Here is a 23,654-nt window from a genome sequence, read left to right as displayed (position 1 = left end):
ACACTGCTGGCACCTCCTCCTACTTACCTGGTAAGTGGCAGAAGCTGCTCTCTCCTCCCTGAGAAAAGGTGAGGAATGGGCACTGGACAGCCACTAGGCGGGAGGACTGCCAGCTGGGAAGGGCAGGAGGGGGAGTGGGACTCACTGCCTCACCCCACCTGGAAGATGGCCTGGGCCCCAGCAGGCCACCTTGGAAGCCGTGGTGGTGGAGGAGACCTGGTACCACCGAGACCCTCCCCCTCGGGCCCCAGCCCAGCAGAGGCTGAAAAGCAGTCACCAGGTACAAAGAGTCTGAGACAGCCGAATCAGGCACCATTTTTTATAAAAACGCATAGTCTCATTTTTCACTCTTTAAAATCACATTCAAAAATCGGCAAAGAAACGCCCCGGGGAATGAGTAGACGGGAGGGGAGGGTGCGCCAACCCAGCCCCGGGGGGGAGAAGGCGCGACACCACACAGGCAGCGTGACTGGCACGAGGGGGCATGCGGTGGGCGAGGCGGCGCCCCAAGGTGGCGGCACTGACAGGACGTGGGCTGTGGGGTTGGCCAGCCTGGGCAAGGGTACACTGATGGGCCGGGGTGGGGGGCACACTGACAGGCCCCAGCCAGCCTCCTTGATGTGCTGCCCGCCCACCTGGCCGGCCCCGTCCTGGGCAGAAGGGGTCGCACCCGCCCCAGCATCGGGGAGACCTCAGGCCAGGCGAGGCCAGTATGGCCCAACCCACAGTAGCCTTGCTGTGGTCCCTGAGCCCAGGTGCTGGGGGTTGGGGCAAGAGGGGACAGAAGGGAGGGTAGCAGCACCTGCCGCCAATGCCACCCTCTCAGCCGAGCCCTGCAGTGTCAGGGAAGTGGGAGTGGAGGCAGCCAGTGACACCGAGGCTTTTCCTGAATAAGGGCACAGGAGCCCGAGTCACTGTGGGAGGCCTTGGGGACCAGGGAGACAACAGGCCCCTCCTCTCACCAACGCTGTGGGGCAGGACAGTGCAGGGCCTGCCCCTCTACAGCAGGAGGGGTGCAGTGGGAAAATTCAGTCGGATCCCTGTGCTGCGCCCGCCCCAGTGAGGGAGGCTGGGCCACTCAGCAGTGCCCGTGGGCACAGAGTGCAGCCCACAGAGCCCAGGGTGGCACAGCTTGGTGTGGCATCATCCCTCAGGGAAGGGGCGAGAGGGCTGTGCTCTTCCCCCACAGGAAGACACTGGGAGTGGGCAGCCCCTGGGGTCAGGACGGTGGGTGCCGGGCAGCGGCTGGGTTGGTGCAGCAGGAGCTGAGGCAAGCAGGCCCCTCCCGGGGGAGCTGGGCCAGGCTGGGGCCACAGGAAATCACAATAATTACAAAATAAAACCTTTTCCGCTTGGCGGGAAAACAAATAATAAAAATTCGACAAAATAAATTAGAGGTTTATAAAAGGCGGGCGGGCGGGTCAGAGGCCGTTGGCACTGCCGCGCTGGACCAGCGGCACCTTGCTCAGCTCCACCACGGGCGAGCGCGGCTTGTTCTTCATCTTGGGCACCCGCTGCACCAGCTGCTGGGCCTCGCGGTAGGCGTCACGCAGCTCCTTCTTCCACTGCACCAGTTCAGGGTCGCTCTACACATGCCAAGCCCAGCTCTGTTAGCTGGGGCTCTCCCCAGCCTGCCTGGCCTGGCCCCTCGGCCCTCCCACCCCCAGCCCAGCCCCCACTCACGTCGCACTGCAAAACGAACTGTTTCCCACCGCGGATCTTGAGGAGCAGGCACTTGCGCTCCTTGATCTGCGTCTCCTCCACGGACTGGATCTCCTCCATGGTCAGCAGGCTCTGCTGCAGGGCCAGGGATGGGTGGTGCGGGTAAGAGCCGGGCCGGCCGGCCACCTGGAAGCCCAGCTCCCAGACCCCCGCACGGGCTCCTTACCGGGGCCTCGCCCTCGCCCCGCCACTCCAGGCGGTTGGGGAACAGGTAGAAGTACCGCCGCTGCCACTGGGTCAGGAAGGGGTTGCCCATCTTGGACATGTAGCCGTGCATGATGCAGTCCTTGCCCAGGGCGTAGTCTGAGGTGAGAGACAGAGGAGACTCAGCCGGCCCCGCCTGGGTTTCTTTTTTGTTGTTTTCAGACAGGGTCTCCACTCTGTTGCCCAGGCTGGAGGGCTGTGGCAAAATCTTGGCTCACTGCAACCTCCACCTCCCAGGTTCAAGCGATCCTCCCGCCTCAGCCTCCCGGGTAGCTGGGAGTACAGGCGCGTGCCACCATGCCCGGCTAATTTTTTTGGTATTTTTTGGTAGAGACAGGGTTTCACCATGTTGGCCAGGCTGGTCTCAAACTCCTGACCTCAAGTGATCTGCGCTCCTTGGCCTCCCAAAGTGCTGGGATTACAGGCGTGAGCCACCACGCCCGGCCCCAGCCTGAGTTTCAATCCCAGAGCCGCCACTTTCTGGCTGTGATCCAGGGCGAGTTCCTTAAACCCGAGCCAGCTGCTCACTTCTAAGCAGGCAGGGGCCTGGTGCCGCAGCAGCCGGCGACCCTCACCTTCCTCATGGCCCAGCTGCTTGTTCTTGGCTTTCTTGCGAGCCTCCAGCCGGTCTGTCTCAGCGTTGATGGTGTCGAAGACAGTCTCGGCCACCTCCTGCTGCCACCGCTCCGAGATGGTGAGGGGGAAGTTGCGGTAGAGCTCCTGATCACTGTCCAGTAACTTTACCAGGTGGATGGGGCAGGGGCACATGAATGGACAGAGATGCCGGAATACCATCAGCCACAGGCTGCCCAGACCCAGGGCCCTGGGTAGGGATGGTCAGTGCAACTGCCACCCCCCGGGAAGTTGGCTGAGGAGGAGCTGAGGCCTACAAGCTGGCAGGGCTGGCACAGGGTCTCACGGGTGATAAGAAGGGACAGGGATCCTCCCCCAGGCCAGGATCAGAGCCCAGGTACAAGAGGCCAGGCAAGGCCCAGTACCTTGATTCCTTTTGTGTCCTCCTCATCAAAGGAGCCAATGTCGAAGGCGTCAGCCGCGTTCACCTCCCCTCGTGGGGGGATCAGCGGGGGAGGGTACTGCAGCAGAACAGGGCATTAGCTCGGGGGTGGGACTGCAGAGCACCCCCAGTCCCTGCCGCAGACTGTTACCTTCTGCAAGAAGACCATCTGCCAGTCCAGGGAGCGGAAAAAGGGGCTCTCTTTCACCTCCTGAGCCCTGCGGGGAGAGGCCAGTCATCTGGGCTCAGCCCCACCCTGAGCCCTGGGCTTAACTCCTGGTTGAGCCACTTTCTGGCTCTGTGAACTTGGGCAAGTTCCTTAAACTTGAGCTGTTTCCTCATCTCTCAAATGGGAGAACAGAAGTTCCTACATCATAGGGTTGTGGGTTTTAACATTGGTAAATTTTGCAACCCTATGCCCAGTGCTTAATAAATGTTCAATAAACATAAAAAGCTGCTATTATCATTGTCTGTGACAAGGGCCCCTCTGGAAGCCAGTTACCAGCTGGTTCCAGCAGCTCCAACCCCCAGGGCAGCCCCTCCACCCTGAGAACATTGGACAGGGCTGGCCATGCCCCAACTTGTGAGCTCCTCCAAAGAGGCTGCGACCTTGGAGGGGGTTCCAGGTGACGGGACACAGCCCTTGTCCTCATGGGGGCACAGCCGGCAGCAGGCCCAAGGCGCCAGGGCACTCACCCTCGGCCCAGGCAGCCCAGTCTCCGGTTGACGTCTCTCTGCAGCAACCCCTCTAGCAGGGAGCGGAGTTCAGGGGAGAAGGAGTCGGGCAGCTCCACAGCCTTTAGAGAGGAGTGGGACATTAGCAGGGGCTTAGGAAGAGCCCTCGACCCCATCCCAGCTCAGGGGAGAGAGGGGTCCAAGCCCCCAGCAGAGGGTCAGATGGGGCGCAGCTTCCATCTGTCAGGTGCTCCAACAGCACGGGGAGGACAAGAGCCTAGGGGCAGGAGGTCTGCCTCGGAGGCCAGAGTAGGGGTCAGTGGCCGAGATCTCTGCTGGCTGGTGGGAAGCAAGAGTCATGCCCTGGCACTCACAGGAGCTCCCCCACCCACCCCCTCTGCAGCCCTGCGCTGAGACCCGCACCCACCATCGTCAGCGTCATGCGGTCGATCTCATGCTTGTCTTTGGTCTTGTGCTGCCGGAAGGGGCTATGCCTGGGCAAGAGAGGCCAAAAACAACGTCAAAGGACAGGAATGGGGAAAGGGAGGCAGGCAGCATGAATGAGCTGTGACCAAAGTCAGGGACGGTGCCACCCTTAACACCAAGGCAGCTATGGGCTCCCCTCCTCTGGCATCCCACCTGGATTGGGGAGGAACTTCTCTTAGCCCCGACCCACCTGCCCACCTGGGACGGGCCACTCACCCCCGCAGCAACTTGAAGAGCATGCACCCCAGAGAGAACCAGTCGGCACTGCTGTCATAGGCTACGCCCTTCTGCAGGACCTCCGGAGCCATGTACCCGTGGGTGCCCCTGTGGGAGCAAGGGGGCCATGAGCGGGAGTGGTGAGGGGTGGGGGGGGGGGAGGGGGGGGGCACTCACACGCTGGCATGGGGCTTCTTCTTGGAGAAGTCGCAGGCCAGGCCCAGGTCTGAGATCCGCACGTGGCCATGCTCGTCCAGAAGGATGTTGGCCGGCTGTGGAGGAAGCCCAGTGAGCTGCCCAGGGCACTCAGGATTGGGCCCGGCCAGGCAAGATGCCAGCTGGGGCACTGCTTCACTGGAGAGGACGATGGCTCCCCAAGGAAAGGGCAAAGGTGGGGTCCTCTCTCTTGTCCCCAGCCACAACCTGGACCCAGAGAGTGGCTCGGTGGGAAGGGCAGGGGCGGAGATGGGAAGACAAGGGGCGGCCATGTCCCAGGAGCCTCACCCCTCTGGGCCTGGTGGCCAGGATGCTGAGAGGAAGGAGAGGACAGCTACGGAGGCCCAGCCTAGGGACAGCAAGGTGCTCACCTTCAGGTCCCGGTAGACCACGAAGCGGTTGTGCATGTGCTCCAGGCCCAGGATGATCTCGGCCGCATAGAAGCGCATGTCAGCCTCTGAGAAGACCCCGTGCTGGGACAGGTGGTAGTGCAGGTCCCCACCTGAGGGAGGCAGCCCCACAGGCAGCATTCAGCATCTTGCCCCAGCCTGTCGTGCCTGGGCCCAGACCACCCTGGGGCAGGGCCAGCACTCACCATTCATGAGGTCCAGGATGAAGCTGAGCTTGTCTGGTGTGTGGAACGCGTACGACATGCAGACGATGAATGGGCAGTCCTGGGAGGGGAGAAATGAGGGGAGGGGCAGTCAGCAGGGGTGCCCGGGGTTCCAGAGCCTCAGCGGCAGCCCAGCCCACCCCACTCACCCCGGTGCTGACGAGTGAGAGCATGATGCGCTCGTTCAGGGCCAGGGTCTCCCCCTGCTTCATCTTGATGCGCTTTTTGTCCAGGCACTTCATGGCGTACCTGCAGAGCAGAGGTCGGCAATCAACACCTGGGAGCAGGGGCCCAGGGCTGCCTCTGGGGGCGCTTGAGGGAAAGACTAGACCCAGGACCAGCCTGTGACACAAATAAGAGACAGGGAGGGCTGGGGCCAGAGGGGCCTGCAGGGGTAACAGCATGGCAAGACAGGAGTGCATGGGGCAGCAGGTAGCCCTGTGAAGAACCCAGCCCATCAGGGCCCCCAGAAGCCCGGCTCCCCCAGACATTCCCCCACGCCGAGCAGGGTGCTCACATCTTGCCTGTGTCGGCCTTCCGGCACCCATAGACCTCGCCGAAGCCCCCGCGCCCGATGATGCGATGCACGCTGAAGTCATTCATGGTCAGCTGAGGGGCAGTGACAGCTGCGGTCACCACAGGCTGCCTTGGCCCAGTCCTGGGGCAGAGGCACCTGGGCAGCAGGGGCTGGCCCCACGCCAGGGTCCTCATACCCATGTCCTGGCCATCCTCGCCACACACTTACCTGCTCCAGCCTCCCCATGCCAGGATCCCGGCCCTGACCCCCACAGCCACGGCCCTGGGGGCTAAAGGACAGATACTCCCTGACCTCCCCACTCCCAGCCAAGCCTCAGGCCCAGCTCCCGGGAGAGGAGCAGCAGGGTGCACAGCTTTCCATGCCCCACCCAGGCCCACTCACGTGGATGTTGAGCTCCACATTCTTCCACTGGCAAAACCGTGTGAACTTATCGCTGGAAGAGAAGAATCTGGGCTCAGGGGCCACTCAGAATGTGGGAAGGATGATGCTGTTGTGAGCCTGCCCCACCCAGCAGCCACTCCCTGGGGTCCCGTTGAGGGTAGATGTGGAAACATCACGAGCTTTAATGTCCTCTTCCAGGAATGATATGTTGAGGGCCTGCCCACCCACAGTGCCAGCCAGGGCTGCTTGGGTACCCAGCACGGCCCTCGGCCACCTGGCTGTGGCTTCCTGCTGGAATCAGATCCACACAGAGACGAGGTCTTCCAGTTTAACCCAGACCTTCTGCTACCATATCCTTGACAAGTGCGTCTCCCATCCCTGCTTGCATACCTTCAGTGACACAGAGCTCACTCCATGGCTGGGCAGCAGTGACCCTAAAAAAGCTGCTCCCTAAAGCTAGCTGAAATCTCCCTACAATTCCCACCCACCGCACCAACTCTGGCTGTGAGGGTCACGGGGGCTGTGTGCTCTCCTGAGCCCACCCCTACCACGACCCTGATGCTTCTCAGCCCGGGTGGGCCAGAAAGGTGCTATACAGCCCATGGGAAAGAGGCACAGGTGGCGCGGCTCTCCTAGGTCCCTGGAGCTCCCTGGAGCTAGGAGACTGCCTGGGATGGGCTTTGAGCTGCCTGGTGCTGAGGATGGCAGCATGGGAGAAGATGACCTGCAGCCTGTCTGACCTCTCAGGAGTCCTTGCAAGGGGGCCACTGACGGGCCAGCCACCTGCCTGCTCAGGGCCTAATGAAGGCTGGCTTCTGCCCTCCACACCAGCCACACCCTTTTGAGAGCGGCCTCTCCCTCCCCATTCCTCTCCTACACTGCCCCGCTCTCACCTCTCGATGAATTTCTGGAACACGTCCCCACGGAGGTTCTGACAAATCTCTTCAATGTATGGCTAAGGGAGGAAGCTGGAAGTTGGTGACTGAGCCCCGAGAGACCATGGCTGCCCAGGCCCCACCCCTAGCTGACCAGGCTCGTTGACCCGGGGCTGTCCAAGGTGACTTCGCCTGGGCAGGGATCGGGAGGCACACACCTGGAAGAGATCTGGAGGCACCTGCTTCTTCCCCAGGTGGCCTTGGACATGCTCAGTGGCACTCTTGGAGAACGGCTGGGGAAGACAGAGGTGGCCATGAATTCTCTGCAGGGTCCTCTTTTCCCCTCCCAACCTGCAGGTGACTCTGGGCCAGCACACGGGGCCAGCCGAGGACACTCACGTGCGAGCAGGCCAGCAGCTCCTTCATGATGTATGAGTCGAAGATCTCCCGGCTGCGCGCCACACGCTCCTCCTCTGTCTCCAGCTTCTCATACTTCTTGATCTGGAGGACAGGATTCCTGCAGGTCATCTATAGCCCAGCAGGGAATGGGGGTGCCCACACCAGGTGGCTTGTGGATTCCACAAAGCTGCCCCAACCTCCTTCCCTTTCTCCGGGCAGAGCAGGGCCCGGGCCTCTGGGCCTCACCTCCTCGTAGAACTCCACCAAGGGCCTGGCCTCCTCCAGGTGGTTCAGGCAGAAGTCTCGGAAGAGCAGGTACCCTGAAGGCAACAGTGTAAGGTCACAGAGCCATGCCTCCGAGGCCTTCCCATCATTGCGGATGGTGTGAGTTGAGCTCCCTGGGCAGAACCGGCTATGGAGATGGCAAAGGTGGTCTCGGCCCCAGGCAAGGGGTGGGCCAGGCAGCCACTAAGGCTGCTGCCAACTTGAAGACACCTGGATTCTGGGTCAGGGCCCCTATGTTTCTACCCTCTTCCTGAAATCTGTTTCCCCAGGTGGCAGCTGGACGGCGATGGGTGAGGCAGAGGAGAGGTGTCAGCTCTGGCATCAGGGAGCCCTGGCTTGGCACCTGGGCCCCCACTCACTGCAGCCCAGGACCCTGTGCCTGCTCTGTGAGGCCGATACCCCGCAACGGGGCGGGCTGTGCAGGTGCAACATGATCCAGTCTGGGGGCCCTGGGATGCTGTGGCCATCGGGGCCAGTTCAGCCTGCAGCATGGGGGGGAGGTTAGCAGGGGGCTCTGAGAGGCCACACCACTCCTCTGGACCCTGCCCCACTGCATTGTCTGGCTTATATGCACAGTGGCCTGAGAAACAGGCAGGAAGGATGGGTCCAGTTGGAGAAACTAGGGCTCAAGGAGCTGGTCAGACACACTGCCTGTGGCAGAGGCTCAAGCGGAACCCAGGACTACTCTACCAAGTGGCAAGTCCCTGGGAAAGAGGTTGGGGGCTGGGGCCTCAGGGCAGGGGGCATGGAAGGGGTATGGGCCACAGGGAACTGGAAAGGCAAGGTGGGCTGTGGGAGGGGCTCTCAGGGGACCCCAGATAGAGTGCCCTCATGCCTGAGTAAGGGGCCTGGGCCCGGGCCCAGGGACCTGGCCCCCGAGCACTACCCGGGGACAGAGGCCCTTCTCAGGCCTCCAGTCTGACACGGGTGAGCCGGCTCAAGCTGGCAGCCTCCCAGGCCTTCGGGGACACCGCATGGGCACCTGGGTCAGAGCTGCAGCCATCACTTCAGTCCTCACTGCCTGGCCTTTAGTGCAGGGCTTTTGAGGAATGGGGACCAGGCTTCACAGTGGGCACAGTGCTCTCATCTGACTGTGACAGGCCTGTGCAGTGGGACTCATGAGTCCCATCTCCCAGGTGAGGACACCAGCAGACTCAGAGAGGTGAAGCAACTTGCCCGAGGGCACATGGCACAGGCCTGGGACCCAAACTTTGTGCTTCCTGACACACCGACTCCCCCAGGCTGACGTCCAATGCCTGATCCCATCAGGCCAGGATGCCCCCTGTCCAGAGCTGAGCTCCTATTCTCAGGAAGGCCAAATCAGAGCCATGTGGGGCTGGAGCCTGTTTCCCGAGACCTGCCCCAAGCCTGCCCTCCAGGCCAGGTCCACAGGGTGGGTCGCATGAAACTTCTGACAGCAGGCATCAGACACCAGCTGGAGGAGGAATGGAGGGCCAGCGCCAGGCAGGTTGCTTACAAAGAGGGCCCATGGGGTGGGGCGGGGCCAACCACAGCTCGGCAGGCGCCACAGGAAGGGCCCCGCCTCTTCCTGTCAGTTCTACCAACGGCCCAGAGCAGCTGCGGCCGCGCCAAGGGGAAGCTGCAACTCTCAAAAACAAAAACCCCAAAGGAGGAACTTCCCTGGCGGCCCTGGAAGACTCTGGGCCCCCACCCCCACCACGGGGCTCCCTGGGCCGATGGGCAGGGGCTAGGAGGCACGCAGGGTCACAGAGACTTGGAGCAAACCCTGGGGTCTCGCTGGCTGCTCCACCCTGAGTAGATGGGAGGCCAAATCTCCAGAGAGTGGGGAGCACGGCTGGGCTGACTGGGGTAGGGGCAAGAAGTGAAGCCTGGTGGCTGGCAGAGCCACTGCCATACTCACCCAGCTTCTGGGAAAAGATCTTCTCAAAGGTCACCTCGCCCCGGTCCTCCAGGTACTTCTGCATGACACTGCGGATGCTGTAGGACAGGGGAGCACAGTAAGCAGAAGCTCCCAGAGCCTGTCGGGGCTGCAAGCCCAGAACTGTGAGTGGAGGGCACTGCTGGTGGTGTCGCCACTCCCTCCAGGAAGGAGGCCACCATGTCGGGCATACTCACTCACCCCAGCCACAGGTCAAACCAGACGGCTTCCAGGAAGCCTTTCCCTGCACTGCCCCCGCCAGGTTGTGTCCCAAAGGCCAGGGTGGCCGGCAGGTGGCCCCCTGCTTAGAGGCCCACTGCCTGTGGGGTTTGGTCCCAGTGCTGCAACCGGCTGGCTTTGGGCACTTGGCCAAGTCACAAAAGCCAAACCTGGTTTGTGAGCAGATGAAAAGACACACATGTGGCATCTCCACACAGGGGCACATGGCTCGGCGGTAAAAAGGAATGAGGCACTGACAGGGGCCACAACGCGGATAAGCCTTGAAAACATGAGGCTGAACGAAGCCAGTCACAAAGGGTTGCCACATACTGTGGGAGTCCACTCACATGAACAAACCCATGGACACAGAATGCAGATCTGCGGCTGCCGGGGACTGGAGAGAGGGAGAGGAGTGACTGCCGGTGGGGATGCGGTTTCTTTTTGGGGTAAGGGTTGCACAACATGGTGAATATACTAAAAAACACTAAATTGTATAATAAAATGATGAATTTTGTATGAACTGCATCTCAATGTTTTAAATGGTAAGAAAAGGCCATGCCTTGGTCGTGTGTCCCTAGTACTTGGATATAAAATGTGACCCCTGCCCTGGGTTGCTTGGTATGGCCGTAGGGGAGGGACTGGCCACTGTGACCCCCAAAACCCAACCTGACACCCCCCCACCCTGTTTATCTCACCCCCACAATGAGTGCTGTCTGGGAGAGCCACAACAGGCTACACTCCTGGCCTCAAATACCACCTTACTATCCCCTCCTGCCCTCTCCTGGTCCATCTCCAGCCCAGCCTTGCCAGTCTGTCCCGTTGGCCAGCTGAGGCCTGCATCTGGTCCTCACTAGTCTGGGCTCCTAGGGTAACGTGTAGCTGCCATACTGAGGGCATGTGCGGGGCTGGGGGCCTGTAGGGCCAACAACCTGAGCCCATGTCATGCTCACATGGCCCTGCAGGATCTATGGGGCTGCCAGCAGGCCTCCCGGGAAAAGACTGCAGCTGGTGGAGATTTGGATCTGCAAGTCCAGATTCTCTGTGCTTGGCACGGCCCCTGCCTCTCTGCACCCCGGCCCTGCCTGCCCCTAGGAGCTCAGTCCAGGGCTGGTCGGACTGGCCACCCAGGCTGTGGTCACGAAGACCTGCTGCACATCTACCCCTGAGGCACTGTGTACATCATGCCAAAGCCACCCCCTGCTCCAAGCAGCCCTGCCCAGGGCATGGTTCTGAGCCTGTGATACCAGACAGCGTGTGCAGAAGCCTTGGGAAGGGGAGGAGGCCTCTGGGTCTGGGGAGGCTCTGTGCAGAAGGCGGAACTCCCCTGGGTTCCTGGAGTGCAAGCAGGATCTCGGCAGGTGGCGAAGCCAGGGAGGTCGGTAGACATGGGAACAGGCAGGGGACAGTATGTCCAGGGATAAGCAAGAGGCCAACAGGGCAGGGGAGAGGGCACACAAAGGCCATGGCAAGGGGGAGGGCAGGGCCTTGCAAACTGGGGGGCTTCAGAGCCAAGGAGTGGGCGGGAGAGCAGGACTCAGGAGGCTCGGTCCAGGGCAGCGGCAGCCCAACTCCACTGGAGGCGCTACGGGGAGGAAGCCCAGGCAGAGGCGACACTTGGGCAGGAGGAAGGGGAAGAGGGTGGGTGGGAGAAGGCTCAGGCTGTCGGGGACCAGGAGAAGGGTTATGAGTCCAGCCCCATGAGGGCTTCCAGGCTTTGGGCCCGAGGGTCTGGAAGAACAGTGGCTCCAGCCAGAAGAGCTGTCTGCGGAGAGCAGCTCCAGGCAGCACTGACCTGGCCTGTGGACCCTGCCTGGCCACTGGCCTCAGGCTCGAGAGGGGGGCTCCTATCCGTTTCCGCTGGGCACTGTCCTTCTGGGAAGGGCTGCAGTGGACTCCCGGGCCTCGGCCCCTGATCTCACTTGGTTCGAGCCTTCCTCAGGAAAGGCCGAGCAAGATAGCACGATAGCATGCGCACAGCAGGGTTGCCATGAGCACAGTCCCAAGGCCGTGACCCCCTCGCCTGCTCCCCACCCTCAGAGGCTGGGAGGGGCTGTGGCCTCTTCCAAAGTTGTCTCCAACAGGAAGCAGGGCACTGAAGACAAGGATGGGCCTAAGTGACCCTGAGTTCGCATCCTATGACTCCTTCAGAACAGACCCTGCCTGGATGGGAAAAGGGTCAATGCCCCACCACCGGGGAGTCAGGATGCTCTCTGAGGACTGGCAGGAGCTCCGAGGATGGGCCCCCCGTCCATGCCAGCACACCCACCCCTTCAGGACACATGCCAGCTCATGTCCACCAGCCACTGTTAAGGACATGTTTCCCGGCACATGGGACTCCGAGGGACACAGGAAACGGTGGACAGAGACTGTGGTGTTTCACACACAGCAGGGGCTTCATAAAAATCTCTTTAACTGAGAAAGACACAGTCCCTGCACTCAGCACTTGCAGACAGGAGGCCTGGGCCCTGGGCGGCCCTCGAGGCACAGGTTATGCACTGGGAGACCAGAGCGTGGAGAAAATCCCAAGGCCAGGGGCCTGCATCTCACCTGGGAGGTGGGCCGGGAAGGCGGGACTCTGGTTCTGCACCAGATTTTTGAGTTCTGGGACATTCTGGTCCACAGAAGAGGATGAAAAAAAGCAAAAAAAAAAAAAAAAACCACACAAAATGCCAGTCTTCCGAAATGCCTGTCTTCTGAAATACCTGTCTTCTGGGGCAGTGGAGGGTCAAATGAGTATGATCAGGTGCTGGTCAAGCGGAAGGCAGCGACAGGCAGATGCAGATGACAGGCAAAGCAATTCTAGCCTGTAGGGGTCACCCACCAGGAGCTGGGCATGGTCCTGGGAATGGGGGCCATGGGGCTTCAGCAGTAAGCCCCACTGAGCCCCAGACTTGCTTCCTAGGAGCCTGCAAAAATGGTGCCAGCTTGGCAGGGCGCAGTAGCTCATGCCTGTAATCCCAGCACTTTGGGAGGCCGAGGCAAGCGAATCATGAGGTCAAGAGTTCAAGACCAGTCTGACCAACATGGTGAAACCCTATCTCTACTAAAAATACAAAAATTAGCCAGGCGTGGTGGCGTGCGCCTGTAGTTCCAGCTACTCAGGAGGCTGAGGCAGAAGAACCACCTGAACCCTGGAGATGGAGGCTGCAGTGAGCCAAGATTGCGCCACTGCACTCCAGCCTGGGTGACAGAGAGACTGTCTCAAAAAAAAAAAAAAAAAAAAAATGGTGCCAGCTTGGCAGAGGGAATGGCCACCTAGAAGCCAGGGAGTAGCCACTGCCACTTCTCAACTGGACATACAAAATCTCCAAGGGGGAAGCATGCTCGCTTCCCTGCCTGCGACAGCCAGGGGAACCTGCCGGGTAGGCCCTTTCTCCTTCCCAGGGGCTCTGCTGTCCGTCCCCGCCTGGGAACAGCAGGAAGCAGGACCTGGGGCTCTGAGGCCATCTCTCCCCTCAGCAGCCACGCCTGGGCATGGCCACCGCATTCTTCCCAGCCCACAGCACTCCACTTTCTTCCTTAAAAAGAAAAAAATGTTTTTTAAATAAAATAAACAACCCCCCTCCCCCCAGCAAGAAACCAAACACGAGGTCAGGCCTGAGCACAGTCCTTGAATGGAAGGCCCCCAAAGTGGCAATTTTAGGGTTTCCTGTCTATTCCCATGGGTCTGGCTGCCAAGGGAACTGGCAGGTTGGAAGAACTTGCCACTGGGGGCAGCTCCTGCCAGGGTGGCAAGCACAGGCGGGCATGGGGGCAGTGCAGCCTCCTGGGTTGGGTCACCTTGTCTCCAACACCGCTCCCTGATACTGGCAGAGTCTGGAGTGGCAGTGAGCCCAGAGCGTGTCCCTGCCCCCACCCAGGTCAGCAACCCTGAGATCCAGGGGAACGTGGCTCCCAAGATCTACTCTGGAGCATCAGGAGAACCAAGTGGCCTTAACAGTCCCAGATGGAAGGACCCTAAGGATCCCAACACTTTTGGGCAAGGGCCTTGATCTTTGCTCTGGCCGTTGGATGGGTGCCTGGGTTCCAAATGGCCCTTACCACCTGGTCACAAAGTTGAAATGTCCAGTTTCCCCACTTGTAAAATGAGGATGTCAATGAGATGCTGAATCGCCACCATCACACTGGCCATTTGCAAAGCCTGGGCGGACACGGCAGAAGGGGGGCTCCTAAGATGCCAGGCTGGCCGTGCTGCCCACCGTGCCCTGCCTGCTGGGCCATGGGAGAGAGCCGCCAGAGCCCTCTTCCTCAGCGCCCCACAGCTCACGGACAGTCCGTGCTGGATCACACAGTGGCCGGTCTTGCCCGACCCTCTGTTCCACATTTGCTGTGTTCTTGGAGGATGGGGTCTTGGTGGATGGGGCCTGTGGCCAGGGCTGAGCTGAACAGGGTGGTTGGGACTCCCCTGCTCACAGACCAGCTTCAGGCACTGCATCGCTCTACTGTGGGCCCAGTGGGTAGAGCCTGCAGCCTGCCCTGCCAAAGCATCAAGGGCTCCTTGGCACAGAGGTGCTTGGTGCCTGCTCAGCCTTGGGAAGGAGTGGTCAGTCCCACCTTGGCACCCCTGCAGCTAGGGCAGCCCGCACCAGCTCCTGCTGCTCCTGGAGCAGGCCCAGCCCAACGCTGGGGGCAGAAGACAAGTGAGCAGCTGCAGCACTGAGCGCTGGGTGACAGGGAAGGAGTGGGTGCTGAGGGAGCACTTCCGGTCCCTTCTGGCACCTCATGGTTCAGAAGAAATGCAAAGTCCAGGCCATGCTCTGTGGCATGGGCTCTCTCAGGTGGCTCCTGCTCGGGGTCAGAGGCTGCAGCTGTGTGGACGGGAGGGAGTGACAAGTCAGAGGCCAACACACTCTTGCTGATGGTGAGGAAACCAAGGCTGGAGGAAGCTGGCTGGGCCACGTGCTCCAAGGCCCACAGTGAGTTAGTGTCAAAGAAAATGTCCAAAGGCTGCCTGAGAAACGGCCTCCCACCACAGCACCCTCCATCTTCCCCTTGTCCCCTGTGAAAGAGCTGGGTGCAGGGCTCAGAGGACCCTGACATGTGCCCAGCCTCTGGCCTGGAGGCCCTCCCGCCCCTGACCAGGGGCTGCAGGAGGCGGGCAGCCCCCTTCCCTGGAACCCAGGATGAGAGGCAGCCTTGGCCAGCAGCTGGCAGCCAGGAGCCATGGTTCCTGTGCCTGTCGTGCGACAGCGATGCTAAAGCTTTGCCACACCAGGACGGTGAGAGCTGGCACGAAGGCTACAGGCTTGGCAGGTCTGGTGCGGCCACTCTGGGAACCGTCCCCTGGGAGATGAGCAAGCGTTCACCAGCCAGCGCAGCAGGGCTTGTGGCTATGGCCGAGGTGCTCCCTGTGGCATTTCCAGGAAACCTGACACCAAGGTGCCAGCAGCAGGAGGAAGTCCCCTGGGGCTTCTTAATGTTTCTCAATGACTCTCCCTGGGGCCAACAACATCCTCAGAGCTCAAGGACGGGGCCACAGACCAAATAGGAAAGACCAGCCCAAACCATCAGTCCAAGGCAAGCCCTGAGCAGTGGAGAGAAAAAGCCAGCTGGCCCAGCACACAGCCTGGGCTCCGGAACGTCGCGTCGGCCACAAAGCAGTTCCCTTGCGGGGATGCTCGGGAAGAGGCACTCTGGCGGCCTTGTCAAATGTCACGGCTTCTTCACAAATATGACATGAGCACCCACACCCTGCAATTTACTGCCGACATGGAGACCGTAATCTGCATCACGCTAGAATGCACCAAGAACAAACTTTCAGAACTCTGTGCCCTGTGGTTCCCAGGAGGGGGTTGTCCCCCATCACAAACACGAGATGGCTCTAGAGTCAGAAAATTGCACCTAACTGGGAACAGAGCTGCCAACATGTTAATACCAGAAAACCCACTTCTGCCAGCATAGACGTGGCCCTTTGCAGTAAGCAGCAAAGCAGAGAAGGGATATTATTGTTTTAGAAAAAAGCTGCGGACAAACATCTCATTTTTAGTATCTCAGTTGCAGCAAAGTAGAAATAACGTGAATATAGCTCCATCCAGCAGCGGAAACTGACCTATGGGGAGCCGAAGGAGAGTAGGGAAGGGGCTTGGGAAAAAGGGGCAGGTGTGAGGGAGGCTGTGCGTCCTCAAGGGCAACACTGTGCTTTTGGTTCCTGCTATGTGTTCTGAGGCAAGAGCATATCCTGAAAGCAACAGCCAAGCCAACCCAAACCCACTAGCCTGAGCACTCAACCCCTCTGCCAAGCCCACCTGGGTGCAACCTAGGCACGGGGAGGAGATGCTGGCTGCGGAGCACGCCTGCACCTGACGTCACCGGGAACTTACTACTAGGAATTGATCGTGCATTAATAGGACACCTCATTCTGGGTTAATAGCCCAAATTCCCCTGCACAGATTCCAATCTGCATTGCTCACACTCCCTTCAAATCCATTTATCCAGGTAACGGCAGGCGGGCGACTTAACGGCAAATAAGTGAAACCCATGCTCTGGAAAGGAAAGCAGATGAGAAACACATCCCAGAGACCCATTCCTGGGGAACGGTGGGGCTTCAAAGGCCCAGAGGGAGTGACTGCAAGAAAGATCATCTTGTTTTCAGGGAAAGGAGTCAGGAGAATGCTGCCACTGAAGTGGAAAGTTCTGGGTAAGGGACAAAGGCTGGAAGCAGCAGGGTTGCAGCTGGTGCCGCAGGAATGGAGGAAGGAGGGAGGGAAAAAGCTTCCCGCTGCACTCCTTCCCCCAAAAATCAAGGGCAGGAAGTTCTGGCTGCAAAGAGTTAACAGGAACGAGGCAGCGGAGGAACAGGGGCAGGGTCTGGGGAGACAGGGAAGCCAGAAAGGGGCAGGAAGGAGGAAACTCTGGGTGGGGAGGGACCAGGAAACAGCCAAGAAATCGGGAGGCTGCAAGAGGCACCCGGCTCCGACAATCTGCTGCTGGGGCTGCCACTGTCACTGGGGAGGGCAGAGGAACCTCCTGGGAGCGCCCAGGCAGGGCTCCTCGGCTAGGAGCCCAGAGATTAATTACACCAGGCCTCAGTGGTCATATCAAGCAAATGATGAAAATTACAAGACTGCTGGCTGCCGGGAAAGGGAGACAGCAGTTCCTTCAGGGCAAGGTCCAGACCACAGACCCTGAGAGTGAAGGGGCAGCCCCCTAAATTTACCAAGGTGGAAACCGAGGCAGGCCCAGTCAGGCTAAGGGACTGGCCTGGGTCCCATGTGGGCTGGTGGTAGAGGGAGAAGCCAGGTCTCCCATCCTCCAGATACACAATGCTGCCTTATGCTGCCTCCTTCTAGAAGAAGGTCGGGGAAAGGGACTGTTTCCTCGGATTCTATAGGGTGACAGAAGGGGAGGCCCCTGTACCAACTCAATGTGGCACTGTGCCTAACCACTCCCATTCCCTAGCCATTGGAACTCAGAGCTGTGATGCCAGCCCCAGCTCTCGGCCAAGCCACATCCCCAGGCACCAGCCATGGAGGGACTGCCAAGGTGGGCTACCTCAAGGTGTGAACAATTCCCAGAGGCACCCTGTCACGGGGACAAGCCACAGCCCCTCTCCCTGACTCTGACCTTGACCTTGGGGGTATGGGGAAGACAGGCTCCTGCATCTGATGGGACCCTGGAGTGGAGCTGCCCCTCGGGGCAGTAGCTTTGCCAGGGCAGCTCAATTCTCCATCCCAGCCAACAGGAAGGGGGCTGAGCCTTGTGAACTGTGACAGCCAATGGCCCCAGACAAGCGGTGCCAGTCAGCCCACGCCACAAAATGTGGACAGGGGTGAGAACAGTGGTGTGCAGGGGTGGGTGGAGGGGATAAAGTACAGCAGAGAAACAGCACTGGCCTGTGTGGTCCAGAAACCTGAGGCCCCATTCCAGCTTTCTTCTGTGACGAGGACACGACTCCTCCCCTCCCTGAGCCTCAATGATTTCAGCTGCTAAAGGGGAGAATCCCATCTGCTGGGCCTGCCTCCCACAGTTGTCAAAAGGACAAAATGGAGTAAAAAGCACTCTGCAAATGGAAAAGTGTCGGGCAAACATGAGACATGGTCAGGATCACCATCGGGGCGGCGGGGGGTGCGCTCTGCCCCACTGGGTGTGCAAGGCAAGGCATTATGCAAAGGGCGGCTTGCTCCCTAATGCCCCAGGCCTGGACCCCCATGTAGGGGTGGCCCATAGCCCTTCCCAGGCCTTAGCACACTGACATTCGGCGCTCGCACCTCCAGTCCATTTCACAGATGTGGGCAATTTGCGGAAGGCCATGCTGCTGATGGTGACCGAATGTGAAAACCTGGGCTGCCTGGCTCTGCCTCCTGCTGTCCTCCTAGAATCCTATCCAACCTTGTTTCTGCTCAGGACTGCCTGGGGCGTCACACAGTCCTGGTATTTCTTGAGCAACTACTACATGCAAGGCATGGCCTTGCCAGCTTCACAGGTTGGTTGAAGAATTGAGAGGACAGATGTCAAAACAGGTAAGTCAGTAATAACTCCTATCATTATTGCTATCATCGCCATCACTGCTGTGGATGGGAAAGGGGACAGGAAAAGAAGAACATCTCGTTTCTCCGGGTTCTGACACCTGCAGAGCCAAGGCGGCACCCCATCAGAAGCAATGCATTCTGGGGGGAAGAGTACACGAACGCAGACAGTTCCAGAAAAGGTCCCACCTCACACATTGCCGAACTCCATCCTGCAGGAGGGTCTCAAGGCTGCCGCCACCAAGGAGAGCCGTTTTGAGCCCTAGAGGCTGACTCCCCCATTTCCTCCCTCGTGGGTTTGTCATTTCTGAACTCATTTCTGCACTAACCGTCACTGCTCCCTGGACAGCCCCCAGCTGACAGTCAGTCTGGTTCCTGTTTTGAGAAATCTGATTGCAAATATCTTAGAAAAAAAAGGCCCTAACGGCCTTTTCAGAATGCAGACCAATTTTCCTCTCCCCGGCCTGACGTTCAGTCAATCCAAACACCCAGTGAGCAGGGCATGGCAGAGGGGGCCGGTGAGGGCCATGGGCATGGCACCCCTGCAGCGTCAGCCCAGGCTTAGACAGACACTTCAAAGGCTGAGGGACATCACAGAGTCACAACTCTTATTTCACGCCATCCACATTTCACAGACGAGAAGACTGAGGCCCAGTGAGGGAAGGGACTTGCCCACAGTCACAAGATAAGACCACGGCAGTGTGGACAGGCCCCATTCCCAGCCTGCTGGGGCACCAGGAGGCTAACTCTCAGGCATGCACGAGGAGTTGCCACACGACACAAAGAACTGTGGTGGGCACATCTGCTCCCTGGCGCAAGCCAGGGCAGCCAATGAAATGTAGAACCGGAAGTCTGAAGCCCTGATCTGTTGGCCAGGTGCCACCTGAGACTACCTGTGTGACTTGGGGCAGGTCACTCACCTCTGGAGCTTCAGTTTCCCCACCTGTTCCACAGGGACAAAACCACACCTGTCCTGGCCACCCCATTCGCTGCTGAGAGGCTCACACAGTGGAGAGATACTCCATCAGCCATAAAGAGCTGGACAAACCGCAGCAATCGTCCACATCCTGTGTACTTTTGCACCTACATCCTGAACAGTCTAAACTTTGATACCAGGTGTGATGTCAGTTGTCTTACAGGGGCGGCAGCTAAGGTCCAGCTGTTGCCAGTGTGCTGGGAGGGCCCCTGGTCAACAGCACCCACCGGGCACCATATGCAGTGCACGCCCGAGAAGGAATGTGGGGGAGAGGGCACGGGATGTTTCCCCCACCTGAGCGCGGTCCGAGGGGGAGGGCGCCCGCAGCACCCTAGGTCCTGCTCACCACGCCGCCCCGAAAGCACTCTCAAGCCCAACTACAGGATAGCGACTCCACCAGAGGGTGGGAGAAGAGTCCGGAAAACTGGCTGTCCCCCCACACCTCACACAAGTGTAGACTGGAGGGGAGACGGGTGGGGGTAGTGGAAACCCCAAGGCGGGTGCCGTGAGCAGGGACAGCAAAAGGGTGGGTGACATCGTCAGGCGAGGTAAATGGTGGCCGGCGGAGGGGAGGGGACCCCACAGGGACCAAGGGCTGCTCGGAGGAGGATGAAGGGGCGCGCCGGGCCCCTGTGGGAGAAGGCGGGAGCTAGGGGCTGACAGCGACTGGAGCGGGGGGCCGGCGGAACGCGATAAGGAAGCAGCAGGGCGGCCGGGGGGACCGGAGCGGGCCCGGGGGCCGAAGGGGCAGAGGAGCTCCGGAGTTGGGGCGCTCCGGGCTCAGGCGCCCGGGGTCTGGGGCTTAGCGTCTGGACCCGCAGGCGCCACGGCCGGGCTGCTCCGGGCTCGGGGGCCGACAGAGGGTCGCGAGAGCCGGCCCCGGGGGTCCAAGTCGCGGGGTCGAGTGTGGGGCCAGGGTCTCGGAGTCGCGGCCGGGGTGCCCGCGGGGTCGGGCCGGGGCCGTGGCACCCCTCTCACCTGCTCGGGCAGCAGGGGATCTTTATGCTGGCGGCAGCAAGTGGTTGCGGGTTTTGTTTTCCATGTATTACTGGTAGTTTCATTGCCGGCTAGCACCGCCTCCAGGTCCGCCATCTGGTGGTGCGTTGCTCTCCTCCTGTTGCTGCTGCCAAGCGTTGCTGTTCTTGCTCGCTTCGGCGCTTCGGCTCCGGTCCGGCTGCGGTTTGGTCGGCCTGGCGTTGCTGATTGCCTTCCTGTTTGTCCTGCTTCGAGTGCTCACAGGTCGCTTCGCGTTGCCATTACAGTGCGCTGCCTCATGGTGCTGGTTTGCCTGGCTCTGCTCTCGCGCCTGCTTCCTGCTGATCAGGTGCCGGCGCTGCTGCTGCTGTTGCCGCTGCTGCTGCCGCTGCTGCTGCCTGCGCGCTCGCGTTCTGGAGCTGCTGCCTCTCCGGCCTCTGCCTTCAGCACAGCGCCAGCGAGCCTGCAGTGGCCGAGCGGGCGGCGATGGTGCCTCTGGAGGCCGCGCGGAGCGCTGATTCCCGAACCCGACTCCTGCGACAGGCTCATGATCCCAGGGTAGGACCTGGCGTCTGGACGCACTGGCCTGGAACAAGACAGGGACCCGGCACGGAAGACGATCCCAGACCCATTCCTTGACCACAACCTCGGGTCACATCTCTGAATCCCAGGCTCTCCAGTCAGGCCGTGGTCCTGACAACAGACATGATCACAAGGAACCTGGACGCTCACCAAGACACAGATTCAGACCTCTGAACACCATCCCAGGGCTTTCATCTCAGACCCTGGCTATAACCCCAGACTCCCTGACCTTTGACGCAGTCCACGACCTGACACCAGACTCCAAACAGGACCCCAGACTCAAACCTTTGCCCACCACCTCAGACTCTAACCATGACCTCAGATCACAGCCCTGGGTTTCCAACGCCATACCCAGACTGTGACACTCACCCCAGACCCCTAACAGTTCCCCAGATCCAGATTTTGGACCATGACCTCGATCTCATCCTGGTTACTGACCCCAACCTTGACTCTGACCCTAGGCCACTACCATGACCCTGCATCCTAGACTTGGGGTCAGGGCTCAGACCTAGATTGGACTATCAACTCCAGACCACTGTCCTAGGCTCAACACCCAGAACTGTGGACACAGACTCAGGACTAGGACATCTAACCTGGGACCCACATTGGACCCAGAATCCTGAGTAGGTCACCCAGAACCTGGGACCTGACAACTGCAGTCCAATTACAGCCTTCCCCCATCCCCGATCCCACCCTCCCACTCTAGAACCAATCCTGGCCCCTGCAGGCCCACTCTGGACCAAGTACCCTGCACCCAACCCCACCCCCTAACAGGCTCGTAGACCCAGGTCCCTGGCCAGCACTCTTGGCAGCTCCCTTCCGTGTACCCCATCCCATCTAGACGCTCCTTCAGGATGGTTCCACATGTAGGGTGAAACCTCTCCCAGCCCGGGAGGGCACAGAGGTTTCAGTGCTGCCTGGTAGGGGAAACCCACCCGAGAGCCCACCCAGAGTGGGGAAAGCCAGGTGTCTCAAGGCAGCACTCGTATCTCAACATGCCCCTCTCTAGACCCTCTCTTTGCTTTTGAAGTGATAGGACCCTCCTCCCAGCCCTGGGCACATAGAGCTCAAATCTCATTACCATGTTGTGGGCCAGCAACCAGGATCCTTTTGCAAAGCAAGGCTCCCATCTCTGTGCACTTCTAGGCTACCTTCTTGGATCAGTCCCAACAGAACCTGGAACCAGAACATATCAGAGCTGGTGAGGTTCTCCTCTCAGTGAGTGGTGAGCCCCAGGTTTCTTTTCCCTAACTGCTCCTTCATTTTCTCCCCTTCTCTAATTTATCACTATAGTCTCCTGTCTGGCCTCCTGAGAATCTCCTTGAATCTGTCTACTTCTCAGGGTCCTATGGCCAGCCACTGCCCTGATGCAGGCCCTGACCAGAGATGCCTTTCCCAGGTCTAGATCTGATGGAGTCACTGCCTGCTTGGCACCAAGAAGCAGCTCTCCAGGCCTTCTGGGGCTACTGAGAGTGAGAGACCTAGAGGGGTCTCTAGGACTCACCCCACTCTGCCCAAAGCAGATTAGGTGAACAAACTCCTTAATCTGCAAGTCAAGATCTTGGAGGACTTGGACCTTGGATGCTCCAGTTTGTTTTGCTACCATCCTCTGCACCTGGAGCTCCCCCACCAACTCACCCACCCATTCTCACTTCTGTGCCTCTGCTGTTTCCTGGGCCTGGAAGCCCTTCTGTGTACCTTCCTCCCTGGCCAACTCCTACTTATCCGCTAAGACTCACCTCCTCCCGGCAGTCTTCCCTGACTCCCTGACCCCAACTATGTACATCTCCAATTCTACACTTACCACCTTCTAGGCCCTATTTTCCATCTTCAGTTGCAAGATGCATCATTGCAAGTTTTGAGAGTGGGGAGTGAAGTCTCATTACATATCTGCATCAATTGGAAAATGCATCGTGATGTTGGAAATGCTGATATATATATTTAAAGAGTACATACTGTCCCCCACTGTCACTGGTGCTCCTAGTTCATCCCTTGCTCCCAGTGCCCACCACAGGACCTGACTCAAAGGCGTCAATGTTTGATGAGTGAATGAATGAGTGAATGAGCTGTTGGAGCACATGGGGTTTGGAGTGGAACAAGGCCAGATGCCACAACATGAAGCCTCTAACCTCCTCTCCCCACTGCCCTGTCCTGACTCTTCTGGACTGTGAGCACAGCCACATGTCAGCCAGGGTTTTCGGGAATAACCTCTATTGAAAAACTTCTGCCTGATGAACTTGTCAGACCAGAGTCTGTGTGTGCGTTCTGAAATGCCAGCCATTCTGTTCCAAGAGGTGGCCTCACCTTCCCACTCCCACCTAAAGACTCAGTCCCTCCCACCCACAGCCCAATCCACACCCCCTGCCAGGCCTGAAGCTGGGGTCTTTTGAGGGGGGCTGGTCCCCCTTCGTTGATTCCTGGGCCCAGGAAAAGTGACTTCAGGAAGCCCCAGGTTCAGAAGAGGTTGGTGTGAGCCCCAGGCCTGGGGAAGACTGGTTTTGGGGATGGTGCTGTCCGCTGTTGGTCCTGGGAAGGTCGATTGCCTTTGCAGGTCAGTGTCAGGCATTTCTTCTCTCTACAAACCTTTGTCCTGTGCCTAGACTGCTCCTGACCAGGATGCTAGGAGTGCAAAGTGGAGTGGAGCCCCATCTCCGCCCAGCTGGCAGCCCCACAGACACATCATTACTTGGCATCGCCACTGGATGACTAATAGATGTTGCAAACTTAGCGCGGCCCACACACTGAGCTCTTGCTCCCACTACCCAGCCCCTGTCCAACCTGCTCCTCTCCCGCCTCCCCATCTCAAGCATGGATCCTCCATTTTCCCAAAATCTAGGAGCTGTCCTCGATTCCTCTCTTCCCTCATCTGGCCCCTACCCCCATGTATACCCCTGCTGTCATACAGCATCTCT

General features: G+C 59.6%; 1 protein-coding gene across 3 annotated transcripts; it reads right to left on the bottom strand.

Moving 5' to 3' along the window:
• Nucleotides 1-305: 305 nt before the first annotated feature.
• On the bottom strand, nt 306-19,448 carry GRK2 (G protein-coupled receptor kinase 2). 3 transcript variants are annotated; one of them, XM_021925496.1, is made up of 21 exons: nt 19,130-19,448; nt 9,508-9,584; nt 7,587-7,660; nt 7,341-7,442; nt 7,160-7,234; nt 6,960-7,021; nt 6,067-6,118; nt 5,665-5,756; nt 5,297-5,396; nt 5,130-5,208; nt 4,906-5,036; nt 4,496-4,590; nt 4,319-4,426; nt 4,044-4,110; nt 3,638-3,738; nt 3,093-3,159; nt 2,925-3,020; nt 2,502-2,664; nt 1,889-2,025; nt 1,684-1,797; nt 306-1,586 (listed from the first exon to the last, which is right to left on the bottom strand). In XM_021925496.1, exons 2-21 carry the CDS (start codon nt 9,569-9,571, stop codon nt 1,422-1,424), a joined length of 1,944 nt encoding a protein of 647 aa, XP_021781188.1. In that variant the 5' UTR covers nt 9,572-9,584; nt 19,130-19,448; the 3' UTR covers nt 306-1,421. The 3 variants fall into 3 exon arrangements, with proteins under 3 accessions (XP_021781188.1, XP_031509609.1, XP_031509610.1); XM_031653749.1 differs by lacking the exon at nt 19,130-19,448 and adding an exon at nt 18,399-18,650; XM_031653750.1 differs by lacking the exon at nt 19,130-19,448 and adding an exon at nt 10,092-10,120.
• Nucleotides 19,449-23,654: the final 4,206 nt, after the last annotated feature.

Source organism: Papio anubis, chromosome 12 (assembly GCF_008728515.1).
Source record: "Papio anubis isolate 15944 chromosome 12, Panubis1.0, whole genome shotgun sequence".
Classification (NCBI taxonomy): Eukaryota; Metazoa; Chordata; class Mammalia; order Primates; family Cercopithecidae; genus Papio; species Papio anubis.
This window is presented reverse-complemented; position numbering and strand designations above follow the sequence as displayed.